Source organism: Lemur catta, chromosome 1 (genome assembly GCF_020740605.2).
Source record: "Lemur catta isolate mLemCat1 chromosome 1, mLemCat1.pri, whole genome shotgun sequence".
NCBI lineage: Eukaryota > Metazoa > Chordata > Mammalia > Primates > Lemuridae > Lemur > Lemur catta.
In genome coordinates, this window is record NC_059128.1 from 179,729,752 (window position 1) to 179,749,669 (window position 19,918).

Consider the following 19,918-nt stretch of genomic DNA (forward strand, 5'->3'; position numbering starts at 1 on the left):
AATGGTATTTTGGGTACAAGGAACATTTACCTAGCAAAGTACCAGTTGAAAATAAAAGCAAACCCATAGATGCATATGTAGGTTTATAGTACAACTTATGCTGTTATTTTCTTCTTTTTTAAGTTCCCTTGGAACCTAGTGATAGAGAAAGTTTTGCTATTAACTTGCTGTAATTTGAGTTTTGGGTTCTTTTTTAGTATGGAGGTTAGATTTAAGGATATGGTTAGCTTATGATGTTCTAAAACCAACAGCTATCATATTTTGTGAATATTCTGTATTTCACAATTAGAGACATTTTTGAATCATTATAGCAAGAGACCATGTATAATGTTTTTCTGTTGCCTGTATTTTTTATCCAGAAACCTAATGACAAGCTGGCAATATATAATACATCTAGTATGACTACCAGATATCCAATTTATCTCATAAGATAAAACTGATAGCTCCTATTCTCACATGTAGTAATTAAGGAAGCAATTAGCTTCATCAGAAGCTCATAATGGACATCAAAATATCACCTTAATTCTCATACAATGCTTCATGAAAAGGTAAAAGATTTTTATGAGCAGATTTTTTTTATTAAATCTTAATTTTTCTGGGATCTGACTTTTAGTTAGAAACATTGGAAACGTGACATGTTCGATGAAAAACAATCAACTTACTATAAAATCGCTAAAATATTCATAAATTTTTTAAACCTATAACTGAAGAGTTTAGTCTCTGATCAACTTTACAATACTAATTATTCTATTTTGATACTAACAACCTCTTATCCAATACTAAGATTATAAGAGAAAGTTGGGGAATTTGATTTGAAAATCAGCTTCTGGGATTATCACTATAGTTACAATGAATTTTTTTATAATAACCATAAAATACTAAAACTAACAAAAATTTAAAACTTCATCCATAGTACTAAGGCAAAAAAAAAAAAAAAAAAAAAAAAAAAAAACCTGACAACTGCCATCCATGACATTCACCTGTGAATGCCTAAATACAACTCTTGCAATCGTACTGAGGTTACCCTCGGTTGAGGGATGGGGAAAAAAAGGCCTTAGTAAGCAGACGTATGTTAAGGCAGCCTTACCAAAATAACTAACATTTGTATCTCAGTAAAATTTCTACATGTTATGAATCTTGAGTTTCAGGCAACAAGCTAAAACCACAAATCTTATATCTGTGAATGCACAGAAATAAATAGCACAGGGTTGCCTCTAGCCCACATAGTACCCAGTGCAAATTAGAAACTGAATTAGTCCTTCCAGCCCAAACAGCTTCTTTGTGCATTTAGAAAAACATACTCCCATGTGAATGCAGCTCCAAGTCACACAGCTTACTGAGTAAAGCTGAGGTGAATTTTAGCTTCCATTCTACTCCTAGTTGTGTGATGTTGGGCAAACTGCTTACTTTCTTATGCTTCAGTTGTATAAAACAGAGGTAATAATGGTATCTACCTCATAGGGATACTGTGAGGATTTCAGTTGACATATGTAAAGCACTTAAGAGAAAGCCCTCAATCCACATTTACTAAGTTATTATTATCTATTTCTAAAGTATGCCTAAGAATTTTCACAATCAATTATAACTATGAAGGTATTTACCAGTTTTGTGTTTCATTTTTTTGAAGGAAGTAGTAACATTTTGCAAAGTCTACAAAACTACTTACTGGATCCATTAAAAACACTCGAGAAGCTGCAGAAAGATTCAAACCAACTCCACCTGCTTTTAAGGACAGAAGCATTATAGTTGGAGATCCTGCTTCAGTGTTTTGAAAACACTGAATTGATTCAACTCTTTCCTTTTGGGCCATGGAACCATCTAAACGAGTAAACACAAATCCAGAGGCTCTAATAGGGGAGAAGAAAAGAGACAATACTATATTACAAAGAGAATTTAATTACAAATCTCTTTAATCAATTCTTTCATTCATTTAACAAATGTTTATGGAGCACCTATTAATATAGCCAGGCATTGCAGTAAATTTTTTCCTAACAAATTCAGGACTTCATCTTTAAAATCCTATGCTGCCAAGAAATATTCTTGATTGTGGGTATGAATATTCTGGATAGATAAAATGACTAAAAGTGGCAAAACAAACAGTGACTTTTCTTTCTATCCAAATCCACACACTTATATAAAATCTTTTTACTAAAAGTGAAAAAAGACTGTTGAACTTACTTAAGTGGTGTTTCTATTAAAGACAGGAATGTTGTAAACTGAGAAACAACTAAACTTTTTATGTTGGGATTCTGTTTTCTTAAGTCAATCAATGCATGCATTAGAGCATTAATCTGAAAAAAAAAAGATACCCATTAGATTCCATTTTCAAGTGGTTTATTTAAAATAAGTCCAAAATTTTTTATTATAAAGAGAAAGGTGCTGTTGTATTATTTCTCTAAAATGCAAAAGACTACTAAATAAAAACAAATTAAGACTGAAAGAATACTATAATAATCTGAACCCATTCTTTTCCTTCTCAAATTCACCACTAAAAATAAATTAAAAAGTTAGTAGTCACCAACAGAATGTAATATTCAAATTACAGGAACGAAAGCAGAATTATTTTGATAAAGAATATATATATATAAGTGTATAACAAATATTCAAATATTTGCACATGTATATTTCACCTTTGAACTTGATGTCCATTCCATATTAGACTTTTTCTCACCATCACATGCCAATTCTTCTGGAGTACATTCTAATAAATTGTCTCTATGTATTTCATTTCTGCATAAAGGGCATTTAGCATGTGGCTATAGAAGAAAGAAGAAAGTATGAGCAACATTTATCAGAGAAACAGAAATATAAATTTGCCTAAAACTTAAAAAATATATAGTAAATTCTGTATCTGTCATAACTAACATTTTATTAAACCTTTTATTAGATGCATCCATTTGAGATAAATCTGTAAATGTTGAACTCCAGATAGAACAGTGTTCTAATGTGGTAAGTGGAATGTGTGGAAAGCAAAAGATCTTATCTGGCTAGCACCCAGAGCTTGAAACAATAAATATTATACCTTTGTAGGCAAGTAAAAAAACCATGAATAACAATTTCTTGAACCTAAATACAATGCAACACATTATTTAGAACTATTCTTTAAAAAAAATTCCTTCTTAATGGCTTATAAAGCTATTAGCTTATAAAGCTCCATTTGTTAAATCCTATTGGGTTCATTCAAAGCAACATCTGTTGTATCCATTTTTACCAAAATAGATTATATATTAAATAAATATATAAATAAAATATATTTATAAATATGCTAATAGATTATATCTTAAATAACTAGATACCAAACACCATTCAACAAAAAACATTCTGAAACTAAAATTATGTCAGAAGTCAGTATAGTGGGGGTACCCTTTGGGAGGAGGGAGAGAGTAAATGATTGGGAAGGAGACACAAGGAGACCTGGAAAGTAGTTATATGGATGTGTTTAGTTCATGATAATTCACTGAGCTATATAATAATGATTTGTGCATTTTTTTCTATATGTATGTTATATATTAACTAAAACTGTAAAAAAAAAAAAAATTCTGCCCCAGCTTGAAGGACTGCTTAAAGAATTAGTCCACTTCAAAAAAATTCCACCACACAAAAGAACCTAGACCTACCTTATTCAATATAATAGCCAATAACACATGTGGCAATTAAGTCCTTGAAATGTAGCTAAACCGAACTGAGGTGTGCTATAAGTATACACCAGTGAATTTTGAAGACTTAGTTTAAAAAAATAACAGCATCATATTAATACTTTTCATATTTTAGATATATTGGGTTAAAAATGTATTACTAAAATTAATTTCATGTTTCTTTTTACTTTTTAAAAATATGGTTGCTAGAAAATTTTAAATTACCTTATGTCTCACATTATCAATCTATTTATTGGATAGCAATGATCTAAACAGTTAGTGGAATTAAGATACTGACTGAAACAGTGACTCAAAAAAATTTTTATGTTAAACACTTTAAAAGTGCTTAATTAAGAGAAATCTATCACCTATTAAAACACTGGAATAATTAACCATAAAAGGTACATTAAATCCAAGTACAAAACTCCATATACTCTTAGACTTAGGTTTTAATTACACTAAAGACAGGCATACCACTTCATCAAACACTGAATCTATGCTGAGCAAAAAACTAACCTGCTCATTCTGAATGACTTGGCAAATACAGGGTTTACAAAATACATGTGCACAATGTGTTATCACAGGAACTGTTAAAGAATCAAAGCAAATTGCACATTCTTCATCTGAACCTGAGCTCAGAATTAACTTCATCTTCTTTATTAACTTCTTTCTCAGTTCTTCAGGAGTATCATTTCCTAGAGAAAAGGCTAAAAAATTAATTTCAGAGCAAGATTTGTAATATGACTAGACAAGTTAATATGCCTTATATAAGTAAAAGTTTTGCTTGCCAGTAGGGGTAGTCTTTCATCTTTTTCTGTCATAGGCAAAAAGCATGATTAAAATTTGAAATTTTAAGAAAAATTCAGAAGCTAAGATAGTAGCCAACTCTGCACATACTAGCACAGAATAAAAGGCAGATACCCTTCCATCAAAGGGTTTCCATCACTGAAAGTCCTGGAAATACCTCATTATAATTCGATTTCATTGGTAAAAAAATTCTTGGATAAATTCCCAGCTGAGTCCAATACTAAAAACAATGTCCATTTGACAAAATAAAATAACAAAGTAAACTAAGGCCATGTAAAAATTTCTCATTCTGATTTAAATATGTCTAACACATATAATGGTATGAACCAATCTTATTTACTTACCCAAGGGACCACTAGAAGGCACTACATTTGTGAGGAGACGAGTATGACAACAAATTTGTCGCAATCTAAGCAAAAGACCCAGGACATCTGCATAGTGTGCGAGGACAGTCCCTTCATTAAAATATCTAGAGACAAAAATGTCAAATATTGTGAAGTCCTCTAAACAATAATTTCCTATTCTAAAATAGCAGAGTAAAATGGCATTGTTCTGTTCTTCTCTGGAAATCTCTCCAAAATAAGAATGATAAACACAAAAACAAACTCTATCTTTAATGAAACCAAGAGAGATTTGTAAAGAACAATAAAGCACAATACATGAGAAATAGCTGCCAATTGTAGTGAAAGTCAATTTGGAATATGTTGACACAGGACTGCAGATTCTCAAATAGATCTGCCAGCACACAATTCTTCAAAGTAGATGGTATGCCCTGAAGGGAAAATCAATATCTCTATGTCTCTCATGAGCAAAAACCGAAACAAGATGCATGTCTGGTGACTTGAACTTCCCAAGTTTACACCAAAAAGGAGGGAAGGTAAACTGAATAAGGAAACACACAGATGCACTCTATTTTCAGAAAAAAAGACCATGGGCACAACACTCCACATGGTAAACACCCCTAAACCTTCTGATCTCTGTTGTATGAATACTAATAAAACCTAAAAGAACTCATATGTAACCCTGAATCATAAGTAAATTGGGATATTTCCTGCTAGTCTGTGATAGGGGATGACCCTCCTCTTCATGTGAATCTAGACTAGCAAATATTAATAGCTAGTCCAGAAAAAACTCAAGTTATTCAAATATAAGTAATAACCAGCATAGAGCAAGTTAGGGGAAAAAAATGGCAGTGAAAGAAAACTCACCAGAAAAATGCTGCCACAGAGCAAATAAAAATTATGACCAACGATACTGCCATAATTTAATACCACTCAATAAAACAATTCCTCCTAAAAAAAAATAATAGCTTAAAGCAAAGACAAAGAGCTTTGAAAAGATATGGCAAGACAACATGAAGAGATGAAAGAAGGGCTGGCACAGTTCAAGAGTGTAAAAGAGAAAAGTGAAACACCAGAGAAATGAAAGCCACACTACAACCAGCATAAAAAAGACTAGCCACTGATAAAAGCATAGGAAAGGATGTCGGAAACAAGACTGAGAAAATAAAAATTAAACAGAAGAATGTAAAGGATTAGAAATAAAATGATACCTATGGAAAACAGACAAAAGATATCTAACATACACAGAAAGAAATAAAATAATGGAACAGAAAACAGTATTTAAAGAAAGCTTTCCAGGAAATGGAAGGGGGGAAAAAAAAGCCTAGAATCCAGAAATTTAAATAATACCACCACGTGTTACAAGAAAAGTCAACAGAGAGGTCCTGGTCAAACTGCTGGACTTTAGAAGGAAAAAAGAAAATCAGCCTTTTTCCAAAGAAATATTCAATACAAAATACAGGGGTGCAATGACAGTACAGATTGTTGAAGAAAGAATGGATGATCCAAAAATTATACCACTAGGCAATCTGATATTTAAGCATTTTAAGGCAATAGAAGAAACATAGCCAAATGGTTAAAAGCACAGATTTTTACAGCTAGACTCATCAATTTAAAACCTGGCTCTGCCAATTTAACTACAGAACCTTGGACAGGTTGTTTAACCTATGTCTTGAGCTTCCTCAGTTGCAACAGTGGCACAGTAAAAGTACCTACCTCATAGGACTGTTGTATTAAAAAAGTTAATACTTGCAAAACATTTAGAATAGTGCCTGGACAATGGCAAGAGCTACATATGAATCTGCTGCTAGTATTAGTAATAGCAGTATCATCGCAACAAACACTTCTGAATATTTAAGAATGCAAGGGGTAGGCAATATAACATAAAGGTTAAACTTATAAGCTTCAGAACCCAACTGCCAGAGTTTAAATTCCAGCTCTGTCATTCACTAAGTATGTGACACATACAAGTCACCTAACTGTTCTGTGTCCCATAAGATATGGATAATCATTATACTGGCTTAATAAGATTGTTATAAATTAGTACATTCAAAGTACTTAGGTCAATGCATAATACCTAGTAAGCACTTAATAAATGTTAGTAAATATATAATCTATTAAAAATACTTTAAAAAAACATGTTTCATTTCTGAGAACACAGTTTCAATAAAGTTTTTTTTCAAACTTTTCAAATATAATAACTTTTACTAACCCTAATTATTCCCTGACACGGTCACATCTTACTGATACTCAGCATTTCAGTTTACGAGATCTCTTCTGAGTGCCTATCATGTACCAAATATTGGAGTAGAGGCTTTCTCCTACTTTACCAGCCACTCTTGTCTTCTCTGTTAGACCTTTTCTTTTACTTTACTCACTGCTTTGGTGACATCTTTCAGTCTTATGGCTTTACTTACCATCTACACAAGGGTGATTTTCAAACTTATATATCAAACCAAGAATAGTACCATGAACTCTACTCTCCTATCCAACTGACTATTTGACATCTCCATTTGGAAATTTCATAGGCGTCTCATGATCATTAATGTGTCCAAAACTGAGCTTCTAATCTTACCTGAAAAAACTCTGCTCTTCCCATAGACCTTATCTCTGTAAACAGCAATTCCATACTCCCAGTTACTTGGGTGAAAAACCTTCACATTACCTTTTGACTCCTCTCTCTCACATCCCATACTGTATCAACTGGCAAGTTCTGTTGGCTCTACCTTCAAAATGTAACAGAATTCAACCATTTCTCACCTCCTTCATCACTACCTATTACGGTAAAAACCACCATTATCTCTTACTTTGGCTTTATTCCAACAATCTAAATCTGAACATAGTAGCCAGAGCGATCCTTTCAAAATATAAATTAGATTATGTCACTCACCTGGTTCAAAACCCTTGAAGGCTTACTAGCTCATAAAAAGTAAAAGCTAAAATCCTTGAAATATGCCATAATGTCTCACACAATCATCACCTACCCCACTTCAAGACCTCTCTGATACCATGACTATTTCCCTTCTTGCTCATATTATCCAGCCACACTTGCCTCTTTGCTCTTCTTCAAACTCACCAGGCATGCTCCCAACTGGGGGCTTTTATACTTGCTATTTCCTCTGCCTGAAACACCCCTCAATCCTAATCTTTAGATCTTGCTCACATATCACCTTCTGGTGAGGTCTTTCCCCAATATCCTATTAAAACAGCTTCAGCACACCCCCATCCCCTTTGGTTTTTTTCCATAAAACTTAATCTATGCTTTTTTAATTGTCTATTTCTTCCCATTAAAATATAAACTTCTTGAGGGCAAGGATTTTTGTTTGAAGTTCCGTGTTTCGAAGAGTCTCACAAACCTATTCTGCCTTTGCTTGTCTCCTATTCATTCTGGTTGCTGTGGGCATTCACATCAAACCTGCTCTTGCTTGGACTAGAATGTCTCACCTACCAATCTCTAATCTTTAAAAATCTACTTTACCAGCTCCTATTCCCAGATTTCCACACAGTGTTGGAAACAGGAACAAGCAAGGTCTTCTAACTAGCAATTAAGAACTTGCTATTATATGTAAACTTAATTTTTCCCTAACATAAGGAATTACTTACCTGGTGAATTACACTAATATTTCATTCATTTCAACCATTAATTTGTAAAAAATATGGTAAATCACAGAAGCAAATTATCTTTCAATATACTTTGGATTTTATTGCTAACACATCTAAAAAATGTTACTCAGTTAATAAGAAACAAAGAAAAAAAAGAAAAAAATTATTTTCTAACGTGGCTTTCTTTCTCCATACCTTCCAATAGTAGCTCTGCCTTCATTTTTCACGGATTGATAAATCTTTCTCTCTTCATCTGAAAGTGTAATGTGCTGAACAAATACTTTACGTTCCGGTAACTCCAAAACAGGTTTTCCTTTAATTTTGCTTGTCTTTGTTCTTCTAAGTGTAATATTTTTAATTAGGCACTGTAAACGCCTAGTCAGGATAAAACAATCAGTTATATAACTTATTTCTATGTAAGTTGATACAATAAGAACAATAAATAATGTTTTAATTTATAGTGTTTTATATCCTTAATAAAGGTTTTTTAAAAAATCCCTTATTTGAGATTTTATCCAATCTGATAGTCACAGCAGTATTCCACAAACAGAAAATTATTACCACATATGCATTGAAATTTCCCCTTGACTCAATACCTGTCAAAGTTTAATCTTCTTTGTCCTTATTTTCTTAAACTCTTCTCCCCATTTTTGTTCTAATCATTAACCCTTTTCCTTCTCAAATGCTCCATCAACTACATCACCCAATAGTCAACACTCAAATTCTTACTGAGCACACATTAAGTGCAAGGCACTATATTAAATGTTGTAAGAATACAAACATGAGTAAGAGCCTACCTTCTGTGAGATGAAAATCAAAGGTACATAAATAATTTTTATAAAGTAATGAGTGCTCCCCAAATAAAAATGTGCTATGAGAATTCACAAGAGGGGGAAATGACTTCTAGTTCCATCATCTTTACATTTCCTTCTCAGTTTCAGAGAAAAGGAGGCATATCAATATTTTAAGAAAGGCCGGGCACGGTGGCTCATGCCTGTAATCCTAGCACTCTGGGAGGCTGAGGCGGGTGGATCGCTCAAGGTCAGGAGTTCGAGACCAGCCTGAGCAAGAGCGAGACCCCATCTCTACTAAAACAATAGAAAGAAATTATCTGGCCAACTAAAATATATATAGCAAAAATTAGCCGGGCATAGTGGCGCATGCCTGTAGTCCCAGCTACTCGGGAGGCTGAGGCAGTAGGATCGCTTAAGCCCAGGAGTTTGAGGTTGCTGTGAGCTAGGCTGACGCCACGGCACTCACTCACTCTAGCCCGGGCAACAAAGCGAGACGCTGTCTCAAAAAAAAAAAAAAAAAAAAATATTGTAAGAAAATGTTTTTCCTAACATCGAAATATAAATTCAATTTCTTAACTTCAAGTGGACAGCATTGCCAACTTGGTTAGTGGCTTTTGAAACTTTTTCATTATAACCCATACTAAGAAACACATTTTTACTTTATCTAGCAAACTTATATAAACAGAAACAAACATTTCACAAAACAATACTTCCTATGTATGATGCATTCTGTTATTTTATCTTTTATTTCATTTTCTTTTTTAATGCTGGCTATCACCCTTATAATGATTTCACAACACACTAATGGATCCCAAATCCTCAGTGTAAAAAGCACTGCTCTATATAAGAAACTCAAACCACGTTAGCCTAGCACCTCACAAAATGGCTATCACCAAGCTGAGTTTTAATTTATGTTCTCAACTTTTATCTCCACCAGAAATAATCATAGAAAACTTTCTCTCTTATAAAACTTTTGTTGAGACCACTGTACATAACATCATTCAATCACCCCAATAAAGCTATGCAAGATAAATTATGAAAATTTAATGCATATTGGATCCTCACAAAGGATATAAAGTTTTTCCTATCACTTTTGAATCTGTTAATAGTGGCTTTGGGGGTAATAGCAACACACCAAGGCCATAAAATTCTGCCTTTTCTTTCAGTTTGGTTAAAATCAGGAGAAAGATAGTGATTGGTAATTAGAAATCTTTGCCTCCTCAAACAAGAATTACTAGGTTTTGAGAGACAAAGGCATTAAGCCGTAAACACCTTTTGGAGAGGAAAGTCAAGAGTCAAGTTAAAATAGTAATGAAAGTGGCCACTGGTTCAAGCTGCTAAGTTATTTGCAGTTAATATTAAACGGCTGTCTGATATTACTTACCTAAGTCCTCCTTCATCTCCCATTGTGACAGGACGCTGTATTGTTCTATGCCACCATTCTCTATCAAGAAATGGTTTAAGTTTTAAAAAGGAAAGAAGAGACCACAAGTCCTTTAAAGAATTCTGAATTGGAGTACCTAAAAATAACAAGAAAATGTTATACTCTTTAACTTGAGTATCCAATAAGAACATCCATATGGCCCAGAAAAGGTAACAGTTGAAAACGGGCACTCTGTACCAGGCATACCATGATGAAGCTGTGACTCGAATCCTTTGTTAAACACATACACATCTCAGAATACAGTTTTGCTCTAATTTTTAGCTCTCATGTGCCATACTAAAAAAGAAAAAGACCACAGACCCAGTAAATTCAACTTTCTCTTTATCAAATACATTTGCTTATTTGGTTTGTATTTTTTTTTTAATTTTTATTTTTTTAAAAGAGATGGGGTCTTGCTATGTTGCCAAGGCTAGAGTGCACTGGCTATTCACAGGCATGATCATAGTACACTGCAGCCTGGAATTCTCAGTGATCCTCCCACTTCAGCCTCCCAAATAGCTGGGACTAAAGGTGCATACCTGACCATTATTTGGTTTTTGAAGCAGTAGCACTAGCAAGAAGGAAAAAACAACTAATTTAAGTTTATATACTTTTCTCCACCTTCTAGTAAAAGTGTCATGAGTAGAAAACAGGCTCCAAGATAGGCAATAGAGAAATCAGGATTAGAGTGTCTACTCAATCTCCAAGGCTGATGAATAAGTCTAGTGATTGTTTCATAAATTAACTATAATTAGAATGTTGTTTTATCATGGGCAATTACGAATAACAAGTCAAAACATTTTATTAAATGATTTCTATGATTAATTTAGGGATATACTTTATAACCACTTGAAATTTACAAAGTTACCTCACTGACTTATTTAATGATACATTTTGGAGAATTAATTTTTTAAAAAGCTTAATACTATGATTACCTGTTAATACCCATCTTCTTTCTGCTTCTAAATCAAGTACAGCTTTTGTCTGCTGAGCATTTGGATTTCGTATGGCATGTCCTTCATCCAGGATCACTCTTAGCCACCTTATGCTGTGTAACGGACTATTACCTTTAGTCTGAAATAAACATTTCATATGAATTAAAAAATACAGGTAAGTAAAATAGTACTTAACACAATTTGCTAAACTATCATATTTTTTATATCAACACTTACTATGTGCTAGCCACCGCTTTAAGCACTACATAAATTATAGAATACTCAAAAATTTATAAAATGAGTACAAGTTGTTACCCTTTTACATATGAGAAAACTGAAGTACAAGGTACTAAGTATGTTGCCCAAAGCACCACAGCTAGGAAGTGGCAGAGCTAACATTCAAACCCAAGCAATCTAGCTCTCCAACTGACTCACTATTCAATATACTGAACTATATTGTGCCTCAGATTAAAATACAGTGATATAAAAACTGTCAGTTGTAAGATTTATTTGAATACAACAGCATTATCTTTTTTTTTGATCATTTAGTACCAATTTAATGGTGAGTACATGTGGTATTTGTTTTTCCCTTTGTGATACTTCACTTCGAGTGTTTATAGCAGCACAATTCACAATTACCTTCTTTTATATAAAAGGTAATGTTCTTACCAGAAGACTCAAATTTTGAGAAAAAGGTACTTTTCAAGAAGTTTTAACTGAACTGGACAGGTAAACAACAACTAGACTCTGAAAAGAGTTACAAAACTCATGAATTACAGCTATAAAGAAAAGCCTACTTTCAAACTGAGATATTAATTAATCAAATCATGATAGAAAATAATTTTCCAGAATATTAAAAGAGAAAATAAAGTTCATTTACAATTTGCTTTATATAATTAGTCACAATCCAAATTTAAAATCTTAATTTAAAATGTTCTAAATCAAAATATTCCTAAATTAGTATCTAAAGAAGTTGCAACCTTTTGCAAAGTGTTAAAAAACATTCCTACTTATTTTCTATGTATTATTAAGTATTTAGGAAGAAAAAAGGCAGAGTAGCCTGAATTTTTGAACACTTTAGAAACCTGGAGCATAATTCTTAAATTCAACTTTAAAAATCACCAAGTATCACTATACTTACTCCATAGTCATGAGTTAAAATGTTGTATGTAGTCAAAACAATATCCTGCTTTGAGAGTAAGGCTGGGTCTCTAATACGATCAGGACCATAATAAACATAAAAATTCAAGTGCACATCTGATTTTATATGTTGTCCAAACTGGTCCTAAAAGAAAATTAGAAATATTTTTAATAACAAGCAGGTTAGTGTCAGGCTTAATATGTATACAAAAAGTACTGTCCTGGCAGTGGTGTCACAAATCAAGCTACTAAAATTACATGAAACCAAGTTTCCTGTGATCTAAACTAAAATAATGACAATTATAATATTAATTATTATTATATTGTCAGGAAAAATGACACATACATAGTAATAATACATTATATAAATTTTGCTTGACCCTACCAATGAGTAGCTCATTTTTAGGTGGAAAAAATACAAATTCTTTAAACTGTAGTTTTTTAAAAATATAATTTAATTAAGAGACTCTTTAACGCTCCCAATTTGTTAGTAGACTTAATAATATCAAGATTAACCAGTAAAAGAATAGCTACTACAATTTTCAAGGATGTAGGCAGAGATTCAAGCTGCACCCACTTTCTCTCATTCATTTATTGTAGGCCTCCTGTTTGCCAGACATGAACCACAAGAGTGATACAGCTAAAAAGGAAAAACAAAAAATTATCCCTGACCTTCTTGAGGACATGACCAGTTTTAAATCCGTGAATTTCTTTTTTAATCATGAAAACAACAGACCTGGAGAGATTTTGAGCAGAAAAAAATGTTATGTTTAGATTGGAGAGAGAAGACACCAGGGAGACATAGCTGTGAAGTTCTTAGGGTAGAGATGATGAAGCCCTTAACCAGAATGACACAAGGAGGAACAGAATGGAAAGGACTGGTGTGAAAGAAAGATACTAAAAAAGTGGGACTGATAGGGACTTGGGGACTAATTAAAAATGGGATACAAAGAAAAGGGAGAAGGCAAAGATGCCCAGACACTTCAAATGACTGCCTAGAAAAACTGTGTGATAAAGATATAGGGAAGTTTTAAAAACAAGGGGAAAGCAGGCATAAAGGTGAGAAAGAGATAATGAATATTTTAGACATGTATCATTTTTGGTCACTACAGAATACTTGACTGGAAAAATATAATAGGAGAATGTAAACAATTACCCATAAGTGTATGCAAGAAGTGTAGGAAGTTAATAGCAGACAGCATGTAAAGGTATAGGAATGAATGAGATTTCCTAAGAACACATACAGTGAGCAAAGGAGGTCAGGGACAGAGGCTATAGAATAACAATATTTAAAGAGCAGGCTTCTATTTTTATTGGGAGAAATGACATGATGTCTGGGGTATAATTAAAAATATTTCAGCAAAGGAAAAAGAAAGCATATGTGGCAGATTTTTGGTGATTCTTGAATCTTGATGAGTAAATGGAGACCTCACTAAAGTTTTTCATAATAGTTTAAGAAATAAAATTCCATTATTTAAAGAAAAAAGGGCAGATTTAATAGGAACCAGAACAAAGGCAGAGAAACAGTGGTCAGAAATTTATGGTAGCAAACATAAAAGATATGGCCTGGGAGGGCAGGCCAAAGAACATCAAAGTTTCAGGAAGGAAAACAAGGTTGATTTTTAATTTGTAATTTATGTTCATTCCTCCCATTTACAAAAAGGTTTAGAGATGGCTTATGAAATAAGATACAGCAAAAAGAGTAATAAATGAATAATATATTCAGGGCAGAGGAAAAGAAAAGAGGAGCTCACTGGACATGTCAACAGTGAGATCTGAGGGTCGCTGCAAAGGGAGCCTCTACAGTGGGTAGAACCAAAAACCCAACTACTGTGGACTGAAGAGAGAACTAAACATGAAATAGTAAAGGTGAAAATGCAAAGAATATTTTTAAGAAGTCTGGTAGAGAAAAACGATTAGAATCCAGCATGGGAAAGAAACCAATATGAGAAAACAGAATCAATGAGGGGCCTTGAAATGAAACAGAGCATATTTGTGAAACGATTAGACTTAGAATAGAAAAAAGTCAACCTTTCTGGAGAAAAAAGGAAGACAACTATAGTTACTGCATTTCTGCATACACTGTTAGGCTAAGCTGTGTATGTGTGTACATATATCCTCTCAACAGAAAATGAGATAGGTGTTATTCTCAGAGAAGTTAAATAACATCTAAATATCCACCAGTATGTGGTGGATTAGTACCCAGGCCTTACTCCTTAAACTGGATTCTTTTCCTTATTTAAAGACAAAAAAGGAAAGATGAGTTAGTTCTAGCTGCTCTTTAGAATGCTAGGTCATTTACTTAGGAGCTAAGGAGAGAGTAACTTAATGATAGATTGTGAAATTCTAATTCTTGATCATGAACCCCTATATGCCCAACAATCCCTTGTTCCTTTCAATTCAGTTTTTGCATAATTTCAGGAGGCAAGATTTTGCCAAGGTTTCCTTTCTGAAGTTTACATTACCTAAACAACTTTTGTTTTGTTTTCCGAATGTAAAATTTTGTGAAATACTGATTACCCATTTTAAAAACACACCACCGCATACCCTAAGCCCTTAAAGAATCACAACTCTATTGTTTATACCTCCATTAATACTTCTAGACCTGACCCTAAAACTGCCATTCAAGTACCCATGTATTGCCCTTCCTGCAACAAACCACACATAAAAAGAGCACAGTTTTGTTGGAATTAGAAAAAAGAGCAAGAGACCACTAAAACTCATTCTGGTCCTAAGATGAAAAATTATACACTAATCAGAAGGTGTAATTTCTTTTTGTAAAATAAATAAACCAAAAGCTTACATTAAAAAAATAAGTCATGTCATAGAATGCAAGGCTATCAAAAGCCAAGAAGAAATACATGAAGTCGATACATAAGAAATACACAAAGTCAAAAAGAAAAGCCTACATAAAAATCAAGAAGTGGCCACTGAATTTGACAGACTATCATGAGTAAACTTTTCCAAAGCAATTCAGAGAACTGGTGGCAGAAGCCAGATTACAATGAATTCAGGAGTTATTAAATAAAAGCACAAAGTAGAAATTAACCCCTGAGAGGTAAGTGAAGGAAAGCAGAGTAGCAGCAACTGAAAGGTGCACAGCAAGAGAAAGTATTTTAAAATGAAAAAGATCTGAATATGTACCATGAAAGAGCCAATGGGAAGAGACTGAATAACCAGGTGAGGGGACAAAAGAACAGGTAAAAAGCAAAGGCAAGAAAAAATGGAACCCAACTGAGGTACTGGTTTTACAAAGAGTAGGACCTCTTCCTCCTCTGAGATAAGAGAAGGAATGGCCAGGAGAGATACAGATAACCTCAGAGGTGGCAAGAATGAAAGTTCACATCCAGTGGTCCCTATGTTCACAATGCTTCCAGAGAGTCATTATTTCATGACATGAAGCTTGAAGCTTGAATTGGAAAGGAAACAACCAGGCTGCTCCTTACATATATAAAGAGGTTCCATTCCAATGTTAATGTTTTACAACAGAAAAGTAATCTGGGGGGAAAAAAACAAAATTTTCTGGTGGGTAGCCTTTAAAGCATAGGCCCTACAGTCAAAATGTTGGAGACTATACCCAAGCTCCATCATTTATTAGCTGGATGACAACAGCAAGTTATTAATACTTAACTTGTGTTTCAATTTGGTTGCCTGGAAAATGAGAATAGCTGTGAGGATTAAACGAGAAAAATCTGTGAAAAGAGTTTAAGGACAAATCAAGTACATAGGAGCTCACTAAATTTTACATACTGTGATAAAAATAAGCTATTGATGGGGCCGGGCGTGGTGGCTCACGCCTGTAATCCTAGCACTCTGGGAGGCCGAGGTGGGTGGATTGCTCAAGGTCAGGAGTTCGTCTCTACTAAAAATAGAAAGAAATTATCTGGCCAACTAAAATATATATATAGAAAAAATTAGCCGGGCATGGTGGCGCATGCCTGTAATCCCAGCTACTGGGGAGGCTGAGGCAGTAGGATGGCTTGAGCCCAGGAGTTTGAGGTTGCTGTGAGCTAGGCTGATGCCACGGCACTCACTCCAGCCCGGGCAACAGAGCAAGACTCTGTCTCAAAAAAAGAAAAAAAAAAGAAGCTATTGTTAGTGGAGGTTTTAGAAAAGGGAGTTCTACTAGTCAGTTTGTAAATAAGGTAGAGTCTTAAACTATATACCTTTCCCACCTTGGGGGGAAAAAATGGCAAAGGCAGAAATATAAACCAAATCTCACATAGCAATTGATGTTTCTTTACTTTCTCTATCATAAATCTTCAAAGAAAAATTACTTCAATTCAGCAATTATAACCTAACTCACCTAATAATTATTTGAACTTAGATACAAAATGATGACCAAGCATATTTCTCCCAATGAGTGACTTCAACAGAATACTTTATATAAAAAAAGATGAATTATATTGCATTTTTAAAGGGCCGTAAAGACTTACAATCCAGTTGCTTAATACAGAAAGTGGACAGATGATCAGTGTTGTTCTTGGTCTCCGTTCAGCATCAGTCTTCTTTGAACCTTCTGCTGCAGATGCTCCTAAAAGAAATCAATCATTGACACAGCCTTTAGCTGTTTTCTCTGAAATATACATGTCAATAAGGGGATGACAATAATGTGCCTCCATGAAGAGAGAAATTAGGAAGAATTAAAATGAAGTAGATGGAGTTGTTTCTAACCATGATAAAATAACAGGAGTTGGATTTTACCTTGTTGCTCTAAGTAAACATCCAGATAGGAATTACCTATGGGAAGAGCCAGAGGATTGTGAGAGGGAAGGGACATCAGGAGGAAGTCTGTAATATCTCTTGATATTCACAGCCATTCATTGAGATGAACAATGTGCTTTATGCAATTTTCTGACTCAGTATTATACTCAATGTGGTAACCAGACTCCAAGATGGCCCCAATGAGCTCTACTTCCTAATATTCGCAACCTTGTGTAATCCCCTCCCATACACCAGGATTGGTCTACATGACCAACAGGATATAGAAGAAATGATGGTATGTCATCTCTGAGATTAGCTTATAAAAGATGAAGTTTCCATATTGGATGTGTGCACATGTACTCTCTCCCTTTTCTCTCTCTCTCTCTCTCTGATTACTCACTCTGAGGGGAGCCAGCTGCCATGTTGTGAGGACACTCAGACAGCTTATGGAAGGATATACATTGTGAGGACCTGAGGACTAGAGTTAACAGCCAACAAGCAACAAGGTCTATTGACAACCATGTGAGTGAACTTGGAAATGGATCCTCCCTAAGTTGAGTGTTCAGATGCAGCCTCAAAGGACAATTTGACTATAAACTCATGAGACCATTAGCCATAACCATCCAGCTAAGCTACTCCCAGACTCCTAACCCTAATAAAATGTGTGAGATGACAAATGTCTGGTTTTAAATGGCTAAGTTTTAGGATAATTTGTTACACAGTAATAGGTAGCTAATGTACTTATAATAAAAATTCTTTAAATAAATCCTAGAGCTGATATCTTTGTCAACAGAGAGCCTCCCCAGTAAACTCAGTTAAAATGCAAATTTCTAGGGTTTTAAAAAATTCTACTTTCACACTAATTTCAAAATTAAAATTGAAGGTGACCAAAGGTAAAATTGGTCCTTAGTTATAAATAAAATTGAATTTAAGGTTTCATAAGATATTTTAATTGATATAAGAGAAAAATAACTTCAGGTCAAAATACTAACAATACCATTATTTTGGGGGAGATACAAAAGGCTTCACAAGAAGATTCCTGAGGCTTACCAAAGGATTAATGAATGCTTTGTTCTATCTTGAAAAATATATGAAATTAATAAACCATGTTCCTTAAGCAAGTTACAACAAATTCTATGCCAACCTTTCCCAAAATGATAAATTATCACTGTACAAATCAGAATATGTAAAGCTTACAAAATTCTTGTAAGAAACCTTTGCCACATCAGTTTTCTACTGTTCTAATATTTGCTATTAAATTACAGAGACCCTTTATCTATCGAAGCTGTTTCCAATGAAATAAAACAATTATGACTGGATATTACTACCACCCCTCATTTCTGGCTGAGGTGACACAAAAAATGTCTCAGAACAACTCCTTGCTTTGAAATAGTTGCTGGGTGGGGATGACAAAACTCGATTCTAGATTGCAAGCAGAACCTTCTGTACCCCCCTTACCCCCCTATTCCACTTCTGAAAAGAGTCCAGCATTGCTAGAGTAGTAAAAGGGAGAGGGGGAAATCTCACTAGCTAGCACAGGTCTGAAACTAATGTAAATAACACTTAAATGTTATTTAGCATTACCTTAAAAGACAAAAGAAGAATTACATTAGAATATCTGGCTGGAGTGCTAAAATTTCAGTCCAGTTATGAACAGAAGCTAGCCCAGAGATGCATGTTTCCCTGATTTTAACAAAAATATAAACCAGCTGCTAAAATATCACTAATACCATGTTCTACTCAAAAGTCTCTCCAAAATTACTAAAAAACATATATATTACAATACTTATATCCTCAGTATGTGGTTACCTGGTACCTCTCACTGCAAGTTTTAGAAAATTGTAAAATATAATATACACCTATTTATCCAACAATTTATTGAGCTCACACTGTATACCAAACACTGTCATAGGTGCTGGGATACAGCAGTGAATAAAACAAAAAGTCCCTATATTTATGTAGCCTACATTCTAATGGGGGAGGCAGGCTACACATACACACACATATACATACATACATAGGCAATGTCAGGTAGAGATAAGTACTAAGAATAAATAATTGTGATGAGTATAGAAATTACAGGGTGGGGAAATACGTTTGGGAGGAACGGTTATTTACAGAGCTGCTCTCTGAGGTGACGATTAATCAGCAACCTAAATGAAGTATAAGAGCAAGCCAAGCAAATATTCAGGGAAAGTGCATTCAATGAGCAGTCTTTCAACAAATAGTTGCTAAAAGTTTATAAATTCTTATCTTAAACTATTCTCATCACCTAAACATAATGGTTTCTTTCTAAAGATGCTCGTCCATACCATCTTTCAGTTTGTCAGTAAGAGTGGCACACAAATTTATAATAAAATGTTTAATTGTTGTTTAACATGGAGGCTAATTTTAGCAATGGAGAAGGATCTTATGTTTTTTTTCCTCTCAATCTGATAGTCTATTCATTCCACAGATAGCTAATTTCCTCAGGTTTCACCAAACCACACTAAATGGGAATAGTCAAAAACTATAGCAGAGTGTAGGCCCTTCAAGG

The 19,918-nt window shown here is 34.0% G+C and overlaps 1 protein-coding gene across 4 annotated transcripts in view; it reads right to left on the bottom strand.

The window, feature by feature from the left end:
• The window catches only part of HLTF (helicase like transcription factor), a 53,546-nt gene that overhangs the window by 6,035 nt on the left and 27,593 nt on the right, over positions 1–19,918 (bottom strand). For 2 of the 4 annotated variants that reach the window (XM_045539429.1, XM_045539430.1), the window contains exons 14-23: positions 17,115–17,212; positions 12,680–12,823; positions 11,539–11,677; positions 10,565–10,700; positions 8,582–8,761; positions 4,787–4,911; positions 4,152–4,342; positions 2,631–2,756; positions 2,179–2,291; positions 1,667–1,847 (exon numbers count right to left, since the gene is read on the bottom strand). In XM_045539429.1, the coding sequence (XP_045395385.1) occupies positions 1,667–1,847; positions 2,179–2,291; positions 2,631–2,756; positions 4,152–4,342; positions 4,787–4,911; positions 8,582–8,761; positions 10,565–10,700; positions 11,539–11,677; positions 12,680–12,823; positions 17,115–17,212 (1,433 nt within the window). The remainder of the gene's footprint in view (positions 1–1,666; positions 1,848–2,178; positions 2,292–2,630; positions 2,757–4,151; positions 4,343–4,786; positions 4,912–8,581; positions 8,762–10,564; positions 10,701–11,538; positions 11,678–12,679; positions 12,824–17,114; positions 17,213–19,918) is intronic. The other 2 variants (XM_045539433.1, XM_045539432.1) reach the window with 1 other exon arrangement.